The sequence below is a fragment of the Strix uralensis genome, chromosome 22 (assembly GCF_047716275.1).
Source record: "Strix uralensis isolate ZFMK-TIS-50842 chromosome 22, bStrUra1, whole genome shotgun sequence".
In the NCBI taxonomy this organism is placed as follows: domain Eukaryota; kingdom Metazoa; phylum Chordata; class Aves; order Strigiformes; family Strigidae; genus Strix; species Strix uralensis.
The window spans coordinates 6,599,313-6,615,014 of NC_133993.1; the positions used below are offsets into that span (position 1 = coordinate 6,599,313).

General features: G+C 41.8%; 1 protein-coding gene across 7 annotated transcripts in view; it reads left to right on the plus strand.

Annotated features, from left to right (window-relative positions):
• The window catches only part of GPATCH8 (G-patch domain containing 8), a 57,520-nt gene that overhangs the window by 17,363 nt on the left and 24,455 nt on the right, over positions 1–15,702 (plus strand). For 5 of the 7 annotated variants that reach the window (XM_074892385.1, XM_074892386.1, XM_074892388.1 and 2 more), the window contains one exon: positions 6,798–6,870. The exons of 1 other annotated variant lie outside the window; for it this stretch is intronic. In XM_074892385.1, the coding sequence (XP_074748486.1) occupies positions 6,798–6,870 (73 nt within the window). Of the gene's footprint in view, positions 1–4,717; positions 4,736–6,797; positions 6,871–15,702 lie in introns of all 7 variants that reach the window. One more of the 7 variants, XM_074892389.1, reaches the window with a different exon arrangement.

The following is a 15,702-nucleotide window of genomic DNA, read 5'->3' on the forward strand; positions in this document are numbered from 1 at the left end:
TTGATAGCCTGTGCCACGCTGGAAATCAGCATTTCAAAATAATTAAAATACTACTTACAGACTAGACTGGTTACCTGATTTCTAAAAGTGTTTTCCCAAACAGAGGGACAGAAGTGGTCACAGATGACATCTGTGGTGTTCCAAAGGGAGCGATGCCTTCGGAAGCGTGTAAAACGGGAACGAGTACACTGGACCCAACAACATGGGCACACAGACTCACAGTACAGCTTGGATCATCTGCAGATGTAACACTTTATGGCAGTTTGATTAATGTTGAACTGCAACAGAAAAATTAAAGTCAGTTACAGCGTTAATATTTTATTCATATATATATCACCATCCAAATATCGGGACATGATTAATCTTTACAACTTTTTTTGGTAGGTTTTAGTATGTACAGTTCAGCCTAATGGTTAAATTTGAAAACAGTTTGATGGAGAGGACAAGAGAACAACTTCTTTAGGAGGAGAAAGAGTTAAAACCTCAAATTGTTCTTACCTTCAAATGCAGTTTGTTTCGCTCTTCTTTTGTCTATAATAAGAGAAACAAGCGTTTGAGTTGCAAGACCCCTAGCCTGGGACATGAAACTCTTGGAAGGAGTCACAGAACGGAGTAACTGTATGTTCTGCATTGTCACAGCAGCTGTGCTCTGTGTTGGAGCACACTTGAGCTGGCTTCATGTGCTAGTCCCAGAATTTAAAAGCTGTTACTGCTGCACGGGGTGTTTTTTTGGTCTCATGAATAAGCCCAGTGTCAGAAACTGTGGTCAGAAACACACTGGTCACTTTTAAGGTTAATCTTCACATGGTCTTCATTAAATACATTGTTGATTCTTAAAAGAAATTCTGTAGCTGGGAAGCATAAATAATTTTGTCAGGTTCCCTGACACCTGTGAAAATGATTTTGCTTCCATACTATTAATGACTTATGTGCCTTTTTAAATTGGCAAATCACACACATTAAAAGAAGGAACAGTTTTCTTGTCAGAGTTTAGTGCTGCACCTCTTCTGCAGGATTTTTCACTAGGAAAGAGATGTCCATACTGCTGGGCTGCCTTCTTGTATTTTATGCTGTTTGCTCACCCAGAAGTGGATAACATACTTCAGCTGAAATTGAGAGGGAAGGAGTAAGGGCAAGTCTATAATTTGCAAATATTTAGATGTGTGGTATTTGCAATATTAACAAATTGTTTTATAATCCTTAACCAGTTCCCTGTTAGCGATTCAGCTGACCTTTAAAAAGGAATCTGCTCAGAGTAATGAGTAAGAGCCTGTGCTTCACATTATGGAAATAGTTTGGATGACAGATGTCTTTGTGTGAGGAACCGTTTGATCAGCAATACAGATCAAAGCACTTTCCAGTTAAAGGTTTAAAGTTTGGTTATTCTACAGACTGAAGAGGGGATTGAGTATATTCTCTTAAATGTTCTTCTCGCAGATTCTCACATCTTAGTAATATGAAAACGCTTTAAAGACTAAAGGTAGCTTGCGTTTGGAAATCCCGGGGGCAGAGGGTTTCACTTGAAGGATACATTTGACAATCACCACTGAAGTGAGATCCATCTCTGCAGCATTATCTGTTGAGAGGTGCTGACTGTACTGCTACAGCATGCAACTCAAAGGTGGCTGGAAAAATAGGTTGGGGAGTCTACAGATCATTACAATGTTGAAACGTGTCCTCAATTAGCGTACTAGTATTTTTGTTCCTGTGGAAATCCTGCTTTGTACAGCTTGTTTAGGCCAAAGATGTCTGGACTGAAACATGCGACTATAACCAAAGTACATTTATGGAAAATAGAGCTGACGAGCTAGTGGATATATGTAGCCTAAATAAGCAGCCAGCTATTTTCCATTACTAAATTGAAGAAAATATTTCATATCAATGGACTCTTCATAGCTGCAAATACTGATGATTTTTTTTTTTCCCCACAAGTAACAATTTTTTTTGTTCTGGTTTGAAAGATGCTGCACTTACACTGGCTGTTCACGTCAGTACGACCACTGGTGTCCTTGAAAAATCAGAGCACTTAACCCTTTTTTAAATTCAAGAAGCTGCATGCATTTGTTTTAAAATATTTTAAGTGCACTGAGTTCAGGTACTCAAACGGGAAGTCGCAAAGTATTGCAGCTTTAATAGAATCCAGATTTTCTTCACGTTAATCCCTTATTTCTACTTGTTTACTGAATCTTGTTGCTGTGAATTTATGGTTTTCTTTGTCCCAGCAGTACAGACCAAGTAGGAGATAGCAATATACCCTTAGAGCCCGCCCAAGAAAGCAGCCCTTTCCCCGTGCAGGCAGTACGCAGAGCGTCAGGGAGTCGAACCAAGCTGTCGCCGTTGCAGGTTGGAGGCCAGACTGCGTATCACCCGCTTATTCTGGAGCTTGTTAGTTTGTCCTCGTCATAACTAACAAATGTCCTTTTCCCCCCCTCTCTCTAATTCTGCTCAGTTACACAAGGAGGTCCTTGAACTACACAGGGTTTCAGGCTTCAGTTGGTAGTTGTTTGACGATCGCAGGCTATTGTAGACGACTGTACGAGCTGAAGCTGGGTTTTGTCGCACTGTATATCTGTACAGATCTGTGGACTCCACTAGTTCCAAAGTGTAATTTGATGAGGCTGCTGATTTGACATTTAGCAGTAGCCATATGTGGACAGCGCTATAAATAATGTGCTTCTTGAAGCTGAATGGTGTAGCATTACTATTTGGCTTTTCTCTCTAGTCTTCATTGTGTCATCTGTAGTGAGCTATAGGTTTTGTTTTGGGAATCTTTTCAACCTCTTGTTTGCATGGGTTCACCCAGTAGCATCCAATCCTTGCTTATAGACTCCTCAATACACAGTCAGCACAGCTTACAATCCACTCAAGAGATGTATGGTTCCTGCCGATGCCGAGAGACGAACCATGTGAATGGGGTACGTGGGGTGACGTGCGGATCTTACGGAAAACCTCTGTCAGGCAAAACTAGTGTTTTGGTTTATCCGTAACGGAGCTCAATCCACCGACTGCGGATTATATCCCACATACAACATCATCAAAACCTTTCAGTTCTTGTATGCATCTTTTCATTGTATGCATTTTTTTTCTATTGGCCAGGACCTTTGTCAGAAATTTGTGCTGGGGATATCTTGATCAGGAATCACTGATACCCGTGGAAAGCCATCAGGGGCATCTTGTCAGTGCACAGGATGGGGAATTGGGGAGGCCAGTTTGAGCTGTTGGAGAAGGTCCCTTTGGATGGGATTTTCCCAAAGTAGCTTATCCAACTCCCATGAAGGTTTGGTGAAGTCAAGACCTTTACATTTCCTACATACTTTTGGAAAAGCTATTCTTCATCCGTAATGCAAAGTTCTCCATCTGGAAACAGAAAGGATCAGTACTGAACAGCTCCGTAGTGGTGAGAGTAATGCCGGGAGGCGTAAATTGTTCCATCAAGATCTTGCTGAGCCACTCTGTCCTACACTGAGCACCCCGCAATCTGGTGTCCAGCGCTGTCTCCGTGACTGGGTACCCAGAGAGATAGTGCTGCTGTTGTGAGCAGTTTGGACAGTAAATGAGAGCTCACTTGCTCACTCAGACACCTGTCTGGAGACTTATTTTGGCTGCCTCAATGATTTTTATTGTGGCTGTAAAACAAGGAGCTCCAAAACATTACTGTAAGAAAGTGAGGAGACTTGTGTCACCAGCTCTCTGCTGAGAAACGGGGGGACTTCCTCGTTGGGCTGTTGGTGTTTCTGTAGATCGCTGCAGCTCTTCCTGTAGGAAAATTGCTACATACAAAAGGAATGACAGGATGTTTGGTGTAAAAAAAAAAAAAAAAAAAAAAAAAAAAAAACCAACAAAAACCCCAAAAAACAAACAAACAAAAAACCAAAAAGTCTTTTCTACTTGAAAGAGTTCACACTTTTACACAACTTTCACTTAAAAATGCAATTTAAAAAAAAAAAGTTACCAGCTGTTGTGACATTTGCTGCCCCGTGTCAAATGTTGTTTCTGACATCCCTGGCTACTCCTCAGGCCGCCAGGCTTTGCAGCACGGCTCTCACGTGGGAGCTTAGCAAGCCTGGCCTTCCATAATTTAATTTTTAGGGCAGCATTTACGCTGAAGAGCAGTCCTGCCAGTCTGCCTCCGAGAGGTCTGTGATAGTGATTTGAAATGGAGGAAGGAGGGCGAGCATGGCTAGAAATGAGCATACTAACGACTAGGTCCCAACTCCGATGTTAATGTTAAACTCTTAGGGTTGTTCTCCCTGTTCAATGAAACAGAAGATGCTCCATTTCAGTTTAGCAATACTTAAAATTAGGAAGTAGTTTCACTGCTTAAGCAAACAAATGGAAGCAACTCAGGGGGGAAAACACCCCCTTCCTGGGAACTGAGACAGGATGACAATATTCAGGCGTAATTCCAATTTATGTCAAACAACTTGCGACCATCCTCTTGAGTGGTTTTGTAAAAGTGGTGCTAATGTGTATAACCCTTCTAAATTTTTCTTTTTTCCCTTTAACATTTGTTTACCCCTTCACTGTGTCAGTCACAACACACCGCTCTTGAATCTCCCAGCTGGTCTTGACTTGTTGAATTTATTTTATGCTTTCACTCTTCTTTAATAAATACATTACTTGCAAGCAGTGAATTGAAAACAAAGCAAAAGAAAAACTACCATTAGTGATTGGACAGTTTCTTACTTTGTGTTACATTTAACTGTTCTTTTGACAGCCCAGTTTTTAAAGCCAGGTTCGTATGGAAATGCTTTCACTCCACTTGCACTGCTTTTGGAAATAGCATACTGCTTCATCTGTCTTTATTTTAGTGCATTCATAACACAACACAGTCAGCACAATGTCTCATCTCCACTTAGCAAAAGATTGCAAAGTACTCCTTGTCCTTTTTTTGAAAATGCAGCCATTTTTGTCAGCACCGGCTTTTAAAAATCGGATTCAATAATCCTTTGTCAGATACGGTTGCAGTGCTAATGGTACAACAATTAGGGCGTTATCCATAAAACCTTTGAACTTCAGGCCCCTTTTGCATGAAGGACTGTGCAGCTGTTGTGGCCGTTAGAGAAACGGTCTGCAGCAGAGATATTTGCAGGTAAGTTTTCCTACACTTCCGAACAGATAGTCTTCTCCATGGTGTTTGTGGTTGGAATCCATATTTGTTCATTTTTCCTTTTTTTGCATATACTGATTTAAGCTTTTATAACCAGACATTTCCTTACTTCTCCTTTTTTAATTTTTTTTTTTTTCCATGTAGCCCTAATTACGTCCTGGGGGAGAGCCGGTAGTGTGGGAAAGATGTACGTAGTTGCCTTGAAAAATATAGGAGACAAAATGTCTCGCTTTACTTTTATATCAGAAAAAAATTTAAATTTATACTTGATAGAATCTTTTTGAGGAGAAATGTATCCATGCAGCCAATATTTTTGGGAAGATTGTGTCTTTCAAGCTGATTCACCAAAGTTCTGCAAACTGTGTGGTCGTTTTCTTCAATGTGGAGTGAGTGAAAAAACCACTGCTGTTCTGACTTGCGTTGATGACTTGGTTATTTAATTAAAGAAACCTGCAGCATAGATATCTTTTTTTTTTTTTTAAGCTTCCATGTACCACTCAATGTTACAGATTCACAGCCTGTTGTAATTCAGGATATTTCTGTGGTTTGCCTTATAACAATTAATAATCAACAAATACATATCTGATTTTTATTTTTTATGATTAGAAGGTGAACACAGTCCTAACTGAGAGTCCTTCTTTGAGGAGTTGACAGTCGGTCACTGCTAGTAAGCTGGTAAACTGATCAATAAGGGATAAGCTGTCAGCTTTAGATGGTGACAAGGGTGCTGTTAGCACTCTTGTTCTTTGTTTGGGGGAAGAAATCTTGCATAAAAACATAATGAATTCCACAAAGAGCCCCTGCTCAGCCCTGTTTTCAAAAGCTGACACTTAATTGCTGCATCAGTACTTTTCCACTTATTCTGAAATAGCTTTTTTTTTTTTAGGAAGATGAGACATTATGCTTATTGTTTCCCCTACATGCACTAATGGTTCCTTGCTGTTAACTTATTGCTAGGCCTGTTTCATTCTAACATCTTAGTATTTTTGTTAGTTTACATGTGAAATGCATCACCCAGTCTGTGCTTGAGCTCATTTTATTTAATTGATTTTTTTTTTTTTGGTTTTACTAACCTCACTGTTTTTTCAGTTTAATATTGGCTGCATGCTAGTTTATATATATATATATACATATATAAAAAAACCCAATCAAGTCTAGCCTGGATTTTGCTATGATTGTGTTTTGGTTTCTAGTGGTGGGGCAGTCTTGCACTTACAACTTACTCAGTATTATAAAAGCCTGACACACAAACAAAATGACTAAACACATTGTAGATTTTCTTTACAAAAAATCTTAAGTGGTGCTGTCTAGGTGATGGATATGATTGTATAAATAGCTTGATTTTATGCTTTTTACTGTCAATTTTTATTGGTACACTTTATTTTCTCCCACATTGCTTTTTTTTTTTTTATTTTTTTTGTTTTAAACGTGATGCACAAAAGTTGCCCAGCACACCATCAGAAAGTGACCGTCCCCAATACCCCATCCCCCTGGAAAAATTCTAGCCAGCAATTTTTGACATTTGTCTTTCCCTTTTATTGGGCATATATTGCCTCTTCAGTAGCATTTTTTTGCATGCATATATATGTAGAAAATCTCTTGCTCATCACATGTTTAAATGTCAGTGGGAAGGGAAGAATATATTATTGGAATATTTTTGGTTTGTTTTCTCTGTTCTGTCTGTCAGGATAATATTGGACACCGCTTACTCCAGAAACATGGGTGGAAGCTGGGCCAGGGATTGGGAAAGTCACTGCAGGGTAAGTCCAGTAGCTTGTGTCTGAAACATTCAACACCAGCTCCAGTCTTTAACAAAATTATTTCTGCTTTTTGTTCTTAGATAGATTTTCTTTCCATTATTAATATATCCAAACAAATTCACTGTTGAGTTTCATATTTAGCAATTTGCAAGTGGAAGCTGCTGCCTCACTTACTGGTACAGGTTAGACATGATGTGTGTGTGTTGTGTATGTGTAAGAATCACCGTGTTTGGCATTTTTGGAGGGAGGTGAATTAACTGCCTACTTACTAACAGGTAGTTGTGCAGCTTCTAAAACTATAATGATATTCTTCTGCTGGCTGGATGCTTTGATATTAAAAGAATTTAAAATACAAGCTAGTTACGATGATGTGTGTGCATGTTTCACAGTGGTGTCAGAAGCCATTAGAAGGCGAGTAAAAGGGCCCACTGAAGACTGAAAGTGGTGGCAGAGGTTCTCATGGATGGGAGAGGCTCGCTTCTCGTTTCTCCAGAGGGCTTTCACGGGTTTGGCTTATTTCTGTTCCCCAGCAGCCTGTTTTGTCAGGGAATTAGCAAATTGCCTTGAGATGCCGCAGTGTTAGTTGAAGCAATACACCTAGTCCTGATGCTGTCTTGAGCTGAAATCCTTCCTGTGACACTGAATCCCGTGATTTAGATTGAGCCGGTGCTGCCCGGTTCATGTGGGTGGCTTTAGCCATTCCCCTGGCCGGTAGTTCCTGCTCTGCAGAGGTCCTAGCCAGGGTGAAAGCACACAGCAGTGATGTGTTGAGAAAAACTGAAGGTAGTGCTTCCTACCAGTTACTCCTTATGAACTGCCTGTGTATACGGCGTCTGCCTGTGATACTGCGAGTAAGGTGCTCGGTATTTACCACAGGCACGAGACTGTGTGCCCAGGCAGTTTCTGTGGAAACCTCTTGGAAGTGTTTGAAACTCAAGCACTCTGAGTTCCTCAGAGTAACTTACTCGTGTTCCCATACCCTTAGTCTGAAGACCTGGGAGCTTGTAATTGGACTTCCATGCCCCTACAGTGAGTCCATTAGAGCTAAGTATTTCTGTGCTGTGGAGGACTGTTGGGAGGTAACAAGCTCTCTGAACTCTGGGAATGCATATTAATCTCTTGGACTAAGGCACTCTAACTTCTCAGACAGGACTGCATTGGTGGTTAATGCTTCTTGCTTCCTCTAACACGGTTTCATTTGAAGTCGTCTGGTTAATGCATGGCACTCTTATAGTCCTCTCGTGTCCTGTGCTGGTGCCAAAGCTCAGGACATGGTTGTAGTTGTCACCTCTTGGGCTTCTGCTTTGGCATGGCATCACGGGATGTGTAACCTGGTCTGTTTTCTCTTTTGGGTGCCCCTATTGCTCTGTGCGTCACCAGTGTGGAAACACGGAGACTTGAAAGAAAGAAGTTAAAGCCTTCTCCCAGCCCCAGCTGGATTCAGCAGCACAGCCCGAGGGGCCCTGTGCGTGTGGTGTTGCAGGCACTGCCGTGACGGAGTAAACAGCAGACAACTCTGGAGTTTGAGGCAAAGAGGGTGGTGTCACTGTGTGCTGAGGATGAGAGGGTCAGGGCAGCCCGCGGGGTTGATCGGGCGTTTGTGTTTTGATGCTTGTCCAGATTTAGGTTTTCCCACTGTGCATTTCGCAGCGCTGAATCCATACCGTCTCTCTTGTGTATTATTGAAACTCTGGTGATTTGAACTGTCTGGAAGCTACAGACAATTCGCAGTATGGGCTGTGAGGGGTTTCCTGGGCCTCCTGCATTTTAATAGAAATAGCCCATCTAGTTTAACCCAGGTAAGCGCTGAAACCGTCCTAGTGTGGGCTTTGGAGAGTCTGCAGGAATTGTATAGTGCCTTTTGCCGTCCAGAAGGAGAGCAGCGCCCTGTCCATCTGACAGACAAACAGCCTCTCTGGCCGAGGTGCCAGGGGGCAGAGGATGTGGAGGGGTGCTGCTGCTCCAGATCTGCTCGACGTGAAGCCATCAAGGGTGCTCCCTCTTTGTTACGAGCAGCTAGAGCCTGTGCCGGTGGCATTGATGATGATCACGTTGGGAGTGTTTAATTCATTATCCAGTGACCTTTTTACATGAATCTTAGATTGTCCAAAAATCCTAATATAAACTGCCAGAAAGGAAACATTTGCATCCAATTTTAATTTTATTCTAGAAGTTTGAAGAGTGAAGTCACTTGATGTGCACTGAGAATGGAAGAGCAAAACAAAGTTCTTCCCCTCTTCCACACTCCCTTCTTGATCAGAAAGGACCAAGAGTGATTTCTAAAGACATGTAAGACTAGCAAATGCAGAGCATCTCTGTTGTTAACTCTCTGTGCTTCGTGCTGTGCTTGAGCCTAAAATCTTTAAACAGCCTACGGCTGAGAGGTACCGCAGAAGTAGAACTGCTTCAAGTAGTCCTCAGCGTTGGGTATGGTACCTGACCTCCTGCAGAAGGCCTTTCCAACAAACCCTCAAAACCCTACATTTTGGGTTACACATTGATACTGCATTCATCTTTTTTCAATGCAGTTAACTTCAATTTTAAAGGAAGTTGATGAGTTCAGTGTGCTTACTTTTATGTAGCTTTTAATTCTAGATGTTCACCTGAACTGGAGCTTCAGTCATAAATGCTTACTTCTTCTAGAAAGGCTGTTAGGTTGTTGTTCAACAAGAACTGGACACTGCAGGACTGTACTGTTGTTAACTACCCACTGTGGATATAATCCAGCAGTGAGAGTGCTGAACTGTTTCTATGAATGGTAGCTGGAATAGCCTAAAATTCACACTTGGCAATTGCTGGTGTAAAAATCTGCTCTTGTAGTACAAAGGTACCGAGCAGACTGGCTCATTCTCTGCAAAATTTCCAAAGCAGAGTAGTTTTGTACCTACTGGGGCAGCTGCCTTGTGGTTTAACTCTTCTTAACCATTGTAGCTGGTGGAGGAGCTGAGCCACTAAGAAAGCAAGTAATCCATGTCCTTAATAATATAGCTGTTGTAAGAGAAGCTGTATTCTAACTGTAACACATCTGCATCTTTTATTTTAGATGCATATTGAGTGGAGTATGAGACAGGGATAGTGCTGTTGTCTCTGACTGTGCAAGTGCTAGAATACTGGTTCAGAGAAGCTCATAATGAATTCAGCAGAGTCATTCCTCTGCTCATCTCTTCTCCTGATGTTTTTAACATTTTTTTTTTTCCACAAACAACTTGTGTTATATTTGGAAATGTTGCTTCAACTTGGTAACAGCCAATGAATATGAAAAAGCAGAAGAGGGGGTTGCCAGTTGACAGGGATCTTTTTTAATCTGGAAAGTATGGCTTGGGGAACCACTTTTCTATAGAGATTGTGCAATGGCTGTGCTCTAACAAATGAGAAAATGGTGGTTGTAGACCATTTTCTCTTTGGGGGGAAACACGTGTAATTGATAATCTAGAATTCTGTGGTCTACTGAAAAAAATAAAACTAGCAAAAGATGTGGTAAAACACTGACCTTCATGTGAAGTCCTGTGCTAAATGAGACCATGGATTGTGAATAAATCAGAGGAGTTACGTAAGTCAGAAAAGGAATGAGAGAGCTGAGTGAAATCTTGAATTCAAATACTCTATAGATTTCTCTTGGAATAAGCATTCCATATTAAGTTAAAATATTATTATGAAAAGCATTGAGAGATTGATGTGCAGAAGTAGTATAATTTTAATCATACATTTGAAAATATTTGTATAAGCTCTTCACATTTTTCCCTGTGTGTTCAATTTTTTGACAAGTCTTGTTTAAAAAGTGCTGAAAACTTTGGGTTTTGTCTTGGACTTGAGCGTTTACTATGAGGTAATAGTATTCTAGAGGTACAGGTGCAAGACTAAAACCAGTAGTTGAATCTCATTTAATTAAACTAGGGAAAACTGAACAGAGTGGATGAACTCTATCCTTAGGAAACAAAAGGCTGTTAACTTGCTTTGTCAGAAAACAGGGGCATATGTGACTTCATTTGATGCACCCAGAAAGAGGATAACATGTAGGACAGACAGTGAAATGACCTAGCATTTCAGACTGGCTGATGTTTTAATGTGGCTCTCTTGAATCGGTCATCTAGCTCATCTGGGGAGTCATGCACCAAGAATTAGATGGTTCCCTGGGATGAGGTCAGGACTGGAGTGTGTGGTGGGGAGTATCTGATAAATAAGGACAGGGGCGGCCTGATAGCAAAGAGCAATCAGGCAGGCTTTAAACGCTAGTTAATGCCCCAGGCTCTGGTGTTGCTGAGTTCTTTCCTAGCCATCCTCCTCCCCTCCTCATGGTTACCCTGCTGCTTCCTCTGTCATAGGAAGGGGTGTGGAGGCTTGAGGGGAGGGGGTGGGCAGCTCTGAAGGGATGGTTTTCTGCAAATAGGTGGTTTGGAGAGTGCAGACTGGTCAGTTAGGGAGGTTTGTCTGATGTTTGCTGGCCGTGTGGAAGGGACTCGCAGGAAGGATTGACCAGCTTTGGTGGACAGGTCTAGCTCATACTTCGCTAGTCGCTCTGTGAGCAGACTGTGTAGTAACTGTAGTTTTTCAGCATGCTCTTCTGGATTTGCTGTTTGAAGGTCCTCTCTTAAGGAAATGTGCTTGTTTGACTGCAACCTCAGTGCTTTAAAAATTGCTCCAAGACCTGTACAGAAAGCAGTTACATTAAGTTTCCCTATACCACCAACTGTGTGTGGTGTATGATTAATTTGATAGGTTTAAAACCATTGATTTAATTCTCATTCCCACAGTATTCCCAAAATTGGGATTATCCTGGTCTTTTGTGGTATTGAGAGGTGAACCAGAATCTGGTATTTTGCTATAGCAACAGATAACATACGTTTTTGTCACGGCATAGCTATTCTTAAGTATTTATGTTGTTAAATCAAATAGTTTAGATAATGTCTGGTTTTAGTGTAGAACTGGAATTGAGCCTTGAACCTTCATGCATAAAATTTGCTCCTGGCTTGTCTGTAGGGGACCGAGGCAGCTCTTCCACCACTTGATTATTGTTGTGCTGAAAATGTTACTCGGTGTGAAACTAAGTTAAGTGTCCAGGTGGATGGCAATGCTCTGTGGGATGCTGTTTTGTACTAGTACTTGGGTTATCTCAATTTCTCAGAAAACAGAAGCAGCAGGTGGCTGTGTTTGGAGAAGGGCAGTCCCTTTTGGGGCAGTTAGTTGAAGTAGCAGTAGGTTTACCTGTAGCCTTTGGTCCAAAAGGAATGTGTTCTGTCCCATGACTCCTGTTCCTGTGTAGTAATAACTTCCTTTTTGTTTGCTTATGTTTTTAGCAAAGTTTTGGCATCATTTCAGCAGGACTATTCTGAAAGGCTGGTTGAATCTTCCTGAGAGCAGCAATACTAATGTAATGCAGGCTGCCTGCAGTCAGAGCCATGTTCGGTGTCATGGGAGCTCTTGGCAGTGCCGTGGAAAGCTGTGAACCCCTTCCTGTGTGCTTGTTCTCTTCCACTCAGCCTGAAAACAATAAACCCTTTACAGATTGTCAGGACAGTGCTGTTTCTGTTGATCAAGGTGTGCTGCAAACTCAAGGTATAAATTGTACTGGTGACACAGGCAGCAGCAGTTATGAGTGTGCATAACAAAACTTTGGTTTTATTTTATCCTTTCGTGAGCATATAAATTACCTAACAAGGTAGCAAAGTCAGGTATGTCCCATTTGTTAGAAAATGCTAGAATTCAGTTCCTCCATTTAACTGTATTTTTGTTGCACGGTTTTCAATTAAAAAAAGGCACAAGTGGATTTCTGCTCTGACTTGCAAATTCTGTGATGATAAATATAGTCCTCGCTCCCCCCTTCCCTTATACTACGATGCAGTTCTTATTTGGCACGTTCTTCACTAAATCTGTTCAGACAAGCTCTTGTTTTCCCTCTTGGTATAAAGGATGAGAAGAGTGAAAGGACAGAACTGTCAAAGAAATGCTAGAAGACGTGCAGAGAGGAGAGCCTGCAGGTGAAGAAGTGGTCCTGTGGCTAAGGCAGGAAATATCTGTTCTCTGGCAGCCTCTGTGATAATTGTCCTTTGTGAGCTCAAGCTCAGTAAGAGTCACTGTTCCGAGACGGTGTCAGGTGGCCGCAGGTGATGCACGCTGTGCTTTCTGGATGCCGGTTTCGTTAGACGTGTGGGGAGTAAGAAGTGGAGCTTTGACCACTCAAGCAACTGAGATCAGTTGCAAATGTGATCTCTTGGCAGCTGCGGCTTGGAGAAATAAGCTCAGGGTTTGAATTCCAGAGGTCTTGAATCCTGGCTCTGTCACCAGTTCACCAAATGGCTTAATATATTAATATATTTTTCCATTTGTTGAATCCTCTGATCTCATGAAGGCAGACAGAGTAGATGTTTGTCAGGCCTTGAGAACATGGAACAATGAGCACCCGAGAGAAACACCACAAGGAAATGAGGGATGTTATATTTCTTTCTGGGTTTTGAAGCTTTATAATAAATACAAGAAAATATCGAAGAGAAAGATAAGAATGTTTAACAGGGCCTTTATTCATTACGTACGGAATGATTTGGCAGTCTTACCCAAGAAATACATGTGAACACAATCTTTTCTTGTATCTTAACATGTCCTCACGAGAACCTGAATTCTGGCATAGACTGATGTTCCCACACTTGTGTTAGCAACATAAATCATTGCAATAGTTTTAAGAATAATATTTTCATGTGAATTTAGCTTTGAAAAACCTGGGTAATGTGGCTTTGAAAGCCTGCTATCATCACACCGGTCTTCGCTACCATGCCGAAATCCGCAAGACCGCAGGCCTGAGGGAAGGTTTACTTAATGCCTCAGTCTCCTCTGGGGGAAGCAGTTGCCCCCTTGTTTGCTTTTGAATGTGCAGGATCCTTCCGTCGATGACACGTGAGAAGTTTATGGGTTGCTTGAGTGTGCGTAGTCAATGCAATCGTTATTCTTTCAGTGACACATGCTTATTGTGACAGAGACGGCCTACTTTTGGCTTAGTATCGGGCTTTATTGCCCTTTGTGTTCATAAAATGTTAAAGCAGTGTCATTAAACTCTGAAAGATGAGTGTGTGGGAGGTGAGTAGTCATGGCTATGCACAGCCTGCTGCCGCTCTTGCAGTGTAGCCCTAAATCAGACAGGACTCTTTAGCCCTCTCCACTTACCGAGATCAAGTAAGACAGCGACTCTTACCTCTGATTTCTGTTCTAGACTGACCAAGGTTTATGTTCTTGCTTTAACATCTTCCATGTTGTTGTTTAGTACCATTGATCACTGTTTGGGTTAGGGATGGTTATAGACCCAGACTCTGCTGTGTGTCTTCCCTTGCAGAAGTTCAGGGAGCTCTGCTTGGTTTTCTGCAAGTGCCACCCTTGGCTTGTGTGTCTAAGAAGTTTTGAGCTTCCGTTTGAAGTTTTCCATGTGACTGGGGTGTTTGCAACTTGTCTTTTTGCTCGTCGTTTCTCTCCTGCTTAATGAGGATTAAGTTCACAGTGCAGTTTTTGTGTACTTGGAAAACAGTTTCTCCTCACTGGGACTTGCTGCTTGTCTCTGAGGAGGGTAGACATTTCAGACTTTGTTTGAATTTGTTGATTGTTTGTGACCCTTTCCAGAAATCTGACGTAAACAGGATGAGCTCACAAATCTAATTCCCGAAGGAGATCAGGATAAAAGGTTGCCTTGTTTGTTTGTTTCTTGCAGCAATTGGAATGAGCTTGATAATGTGGCATCATTTTTAGCCAGCAAGGAGCACTGCAGAGCATGCCAGGGCTTGTTCACCAGTAAAAATTAGTGGATTTCCTCATCTCTCCCCTTTTGATGTACTGAATGAGGAGTCTGAATTTTCAGTGTGACAGGTCTTGGGCTATCGAAACGCACAATGGGCCCAGGAAAGTTTTAAGAGCTTGCAAAATTCCTAACCTTTGAAAATTAAACTCATCCACAATAACTCATCCCTATCTCCCATCTTCACAGAGACGCTGTAGTTGAGTGGTGGTGGTGTCCTGTATCTGTGGGTGCGTTGCTGTGGGCACTGATAGCTGACTCCAGGCACCTATTGACCTTTCACAGCCTGCAGTGGGGTTTGTGCCGCAGGCGATAGCAAACTGACCCTTACCCACCAGAGCAAATCCAGTGATGTGATCATCAAACTCCCCAGCGCTGCCGTCATGCAGCCGTGTTTCTAATCTCCGCGGCAGTCCCTTTCCAAGAGCAATTAAAACCTCCTAGAAGGTTGTCTCTTACCATGGTTCTGTTTTCAGTTGTAGCATAAAGATAGCGAGTAAGGAAAAATCATCTGTACTCAATGAGATCACGTCCCACAGTTTGTATCCTCCCGAGACGCTTAGTTCATGAAATTCGCTGATGAAGAGTGTGATATCGATCAGTCCTCTAGGATTATATCCCACAAAGCTTGTACCTGGGAGGAATTTCTATTAAGATGTCAACATAGTGAGCAGGATTAAGGCTGTTCTGTTACCGCTCTGGTCTTACATGCTATGCATAAGTGATACACTGAAATATATGTGACTGAATTACATTAATGCATAATTTTGGGGGTCCATCTTTTTTCCAACGGGAGCATCCTGTTCTTTCTCTGTCATTAAACAGACCTTCAGAAAAGTCTTATATCTACTGCAGTGCATGATATTGCTGGAGGGAGGAGTTCTGAATCTGCAAATTGTCGATGAAAACTGTTTTCTGTTTTGACTGTTTAAAAAAAAAAGATAAAATGTGCACTAGTGTTGACAATGCCAGCATTTCTAGACGGGCTCAGATGGCAGGTCCATCTGGTGCAGAGTCCTGTTCGAAGAGCAGAGCAGCATCTACCCGCTGTGTCCAGAGAC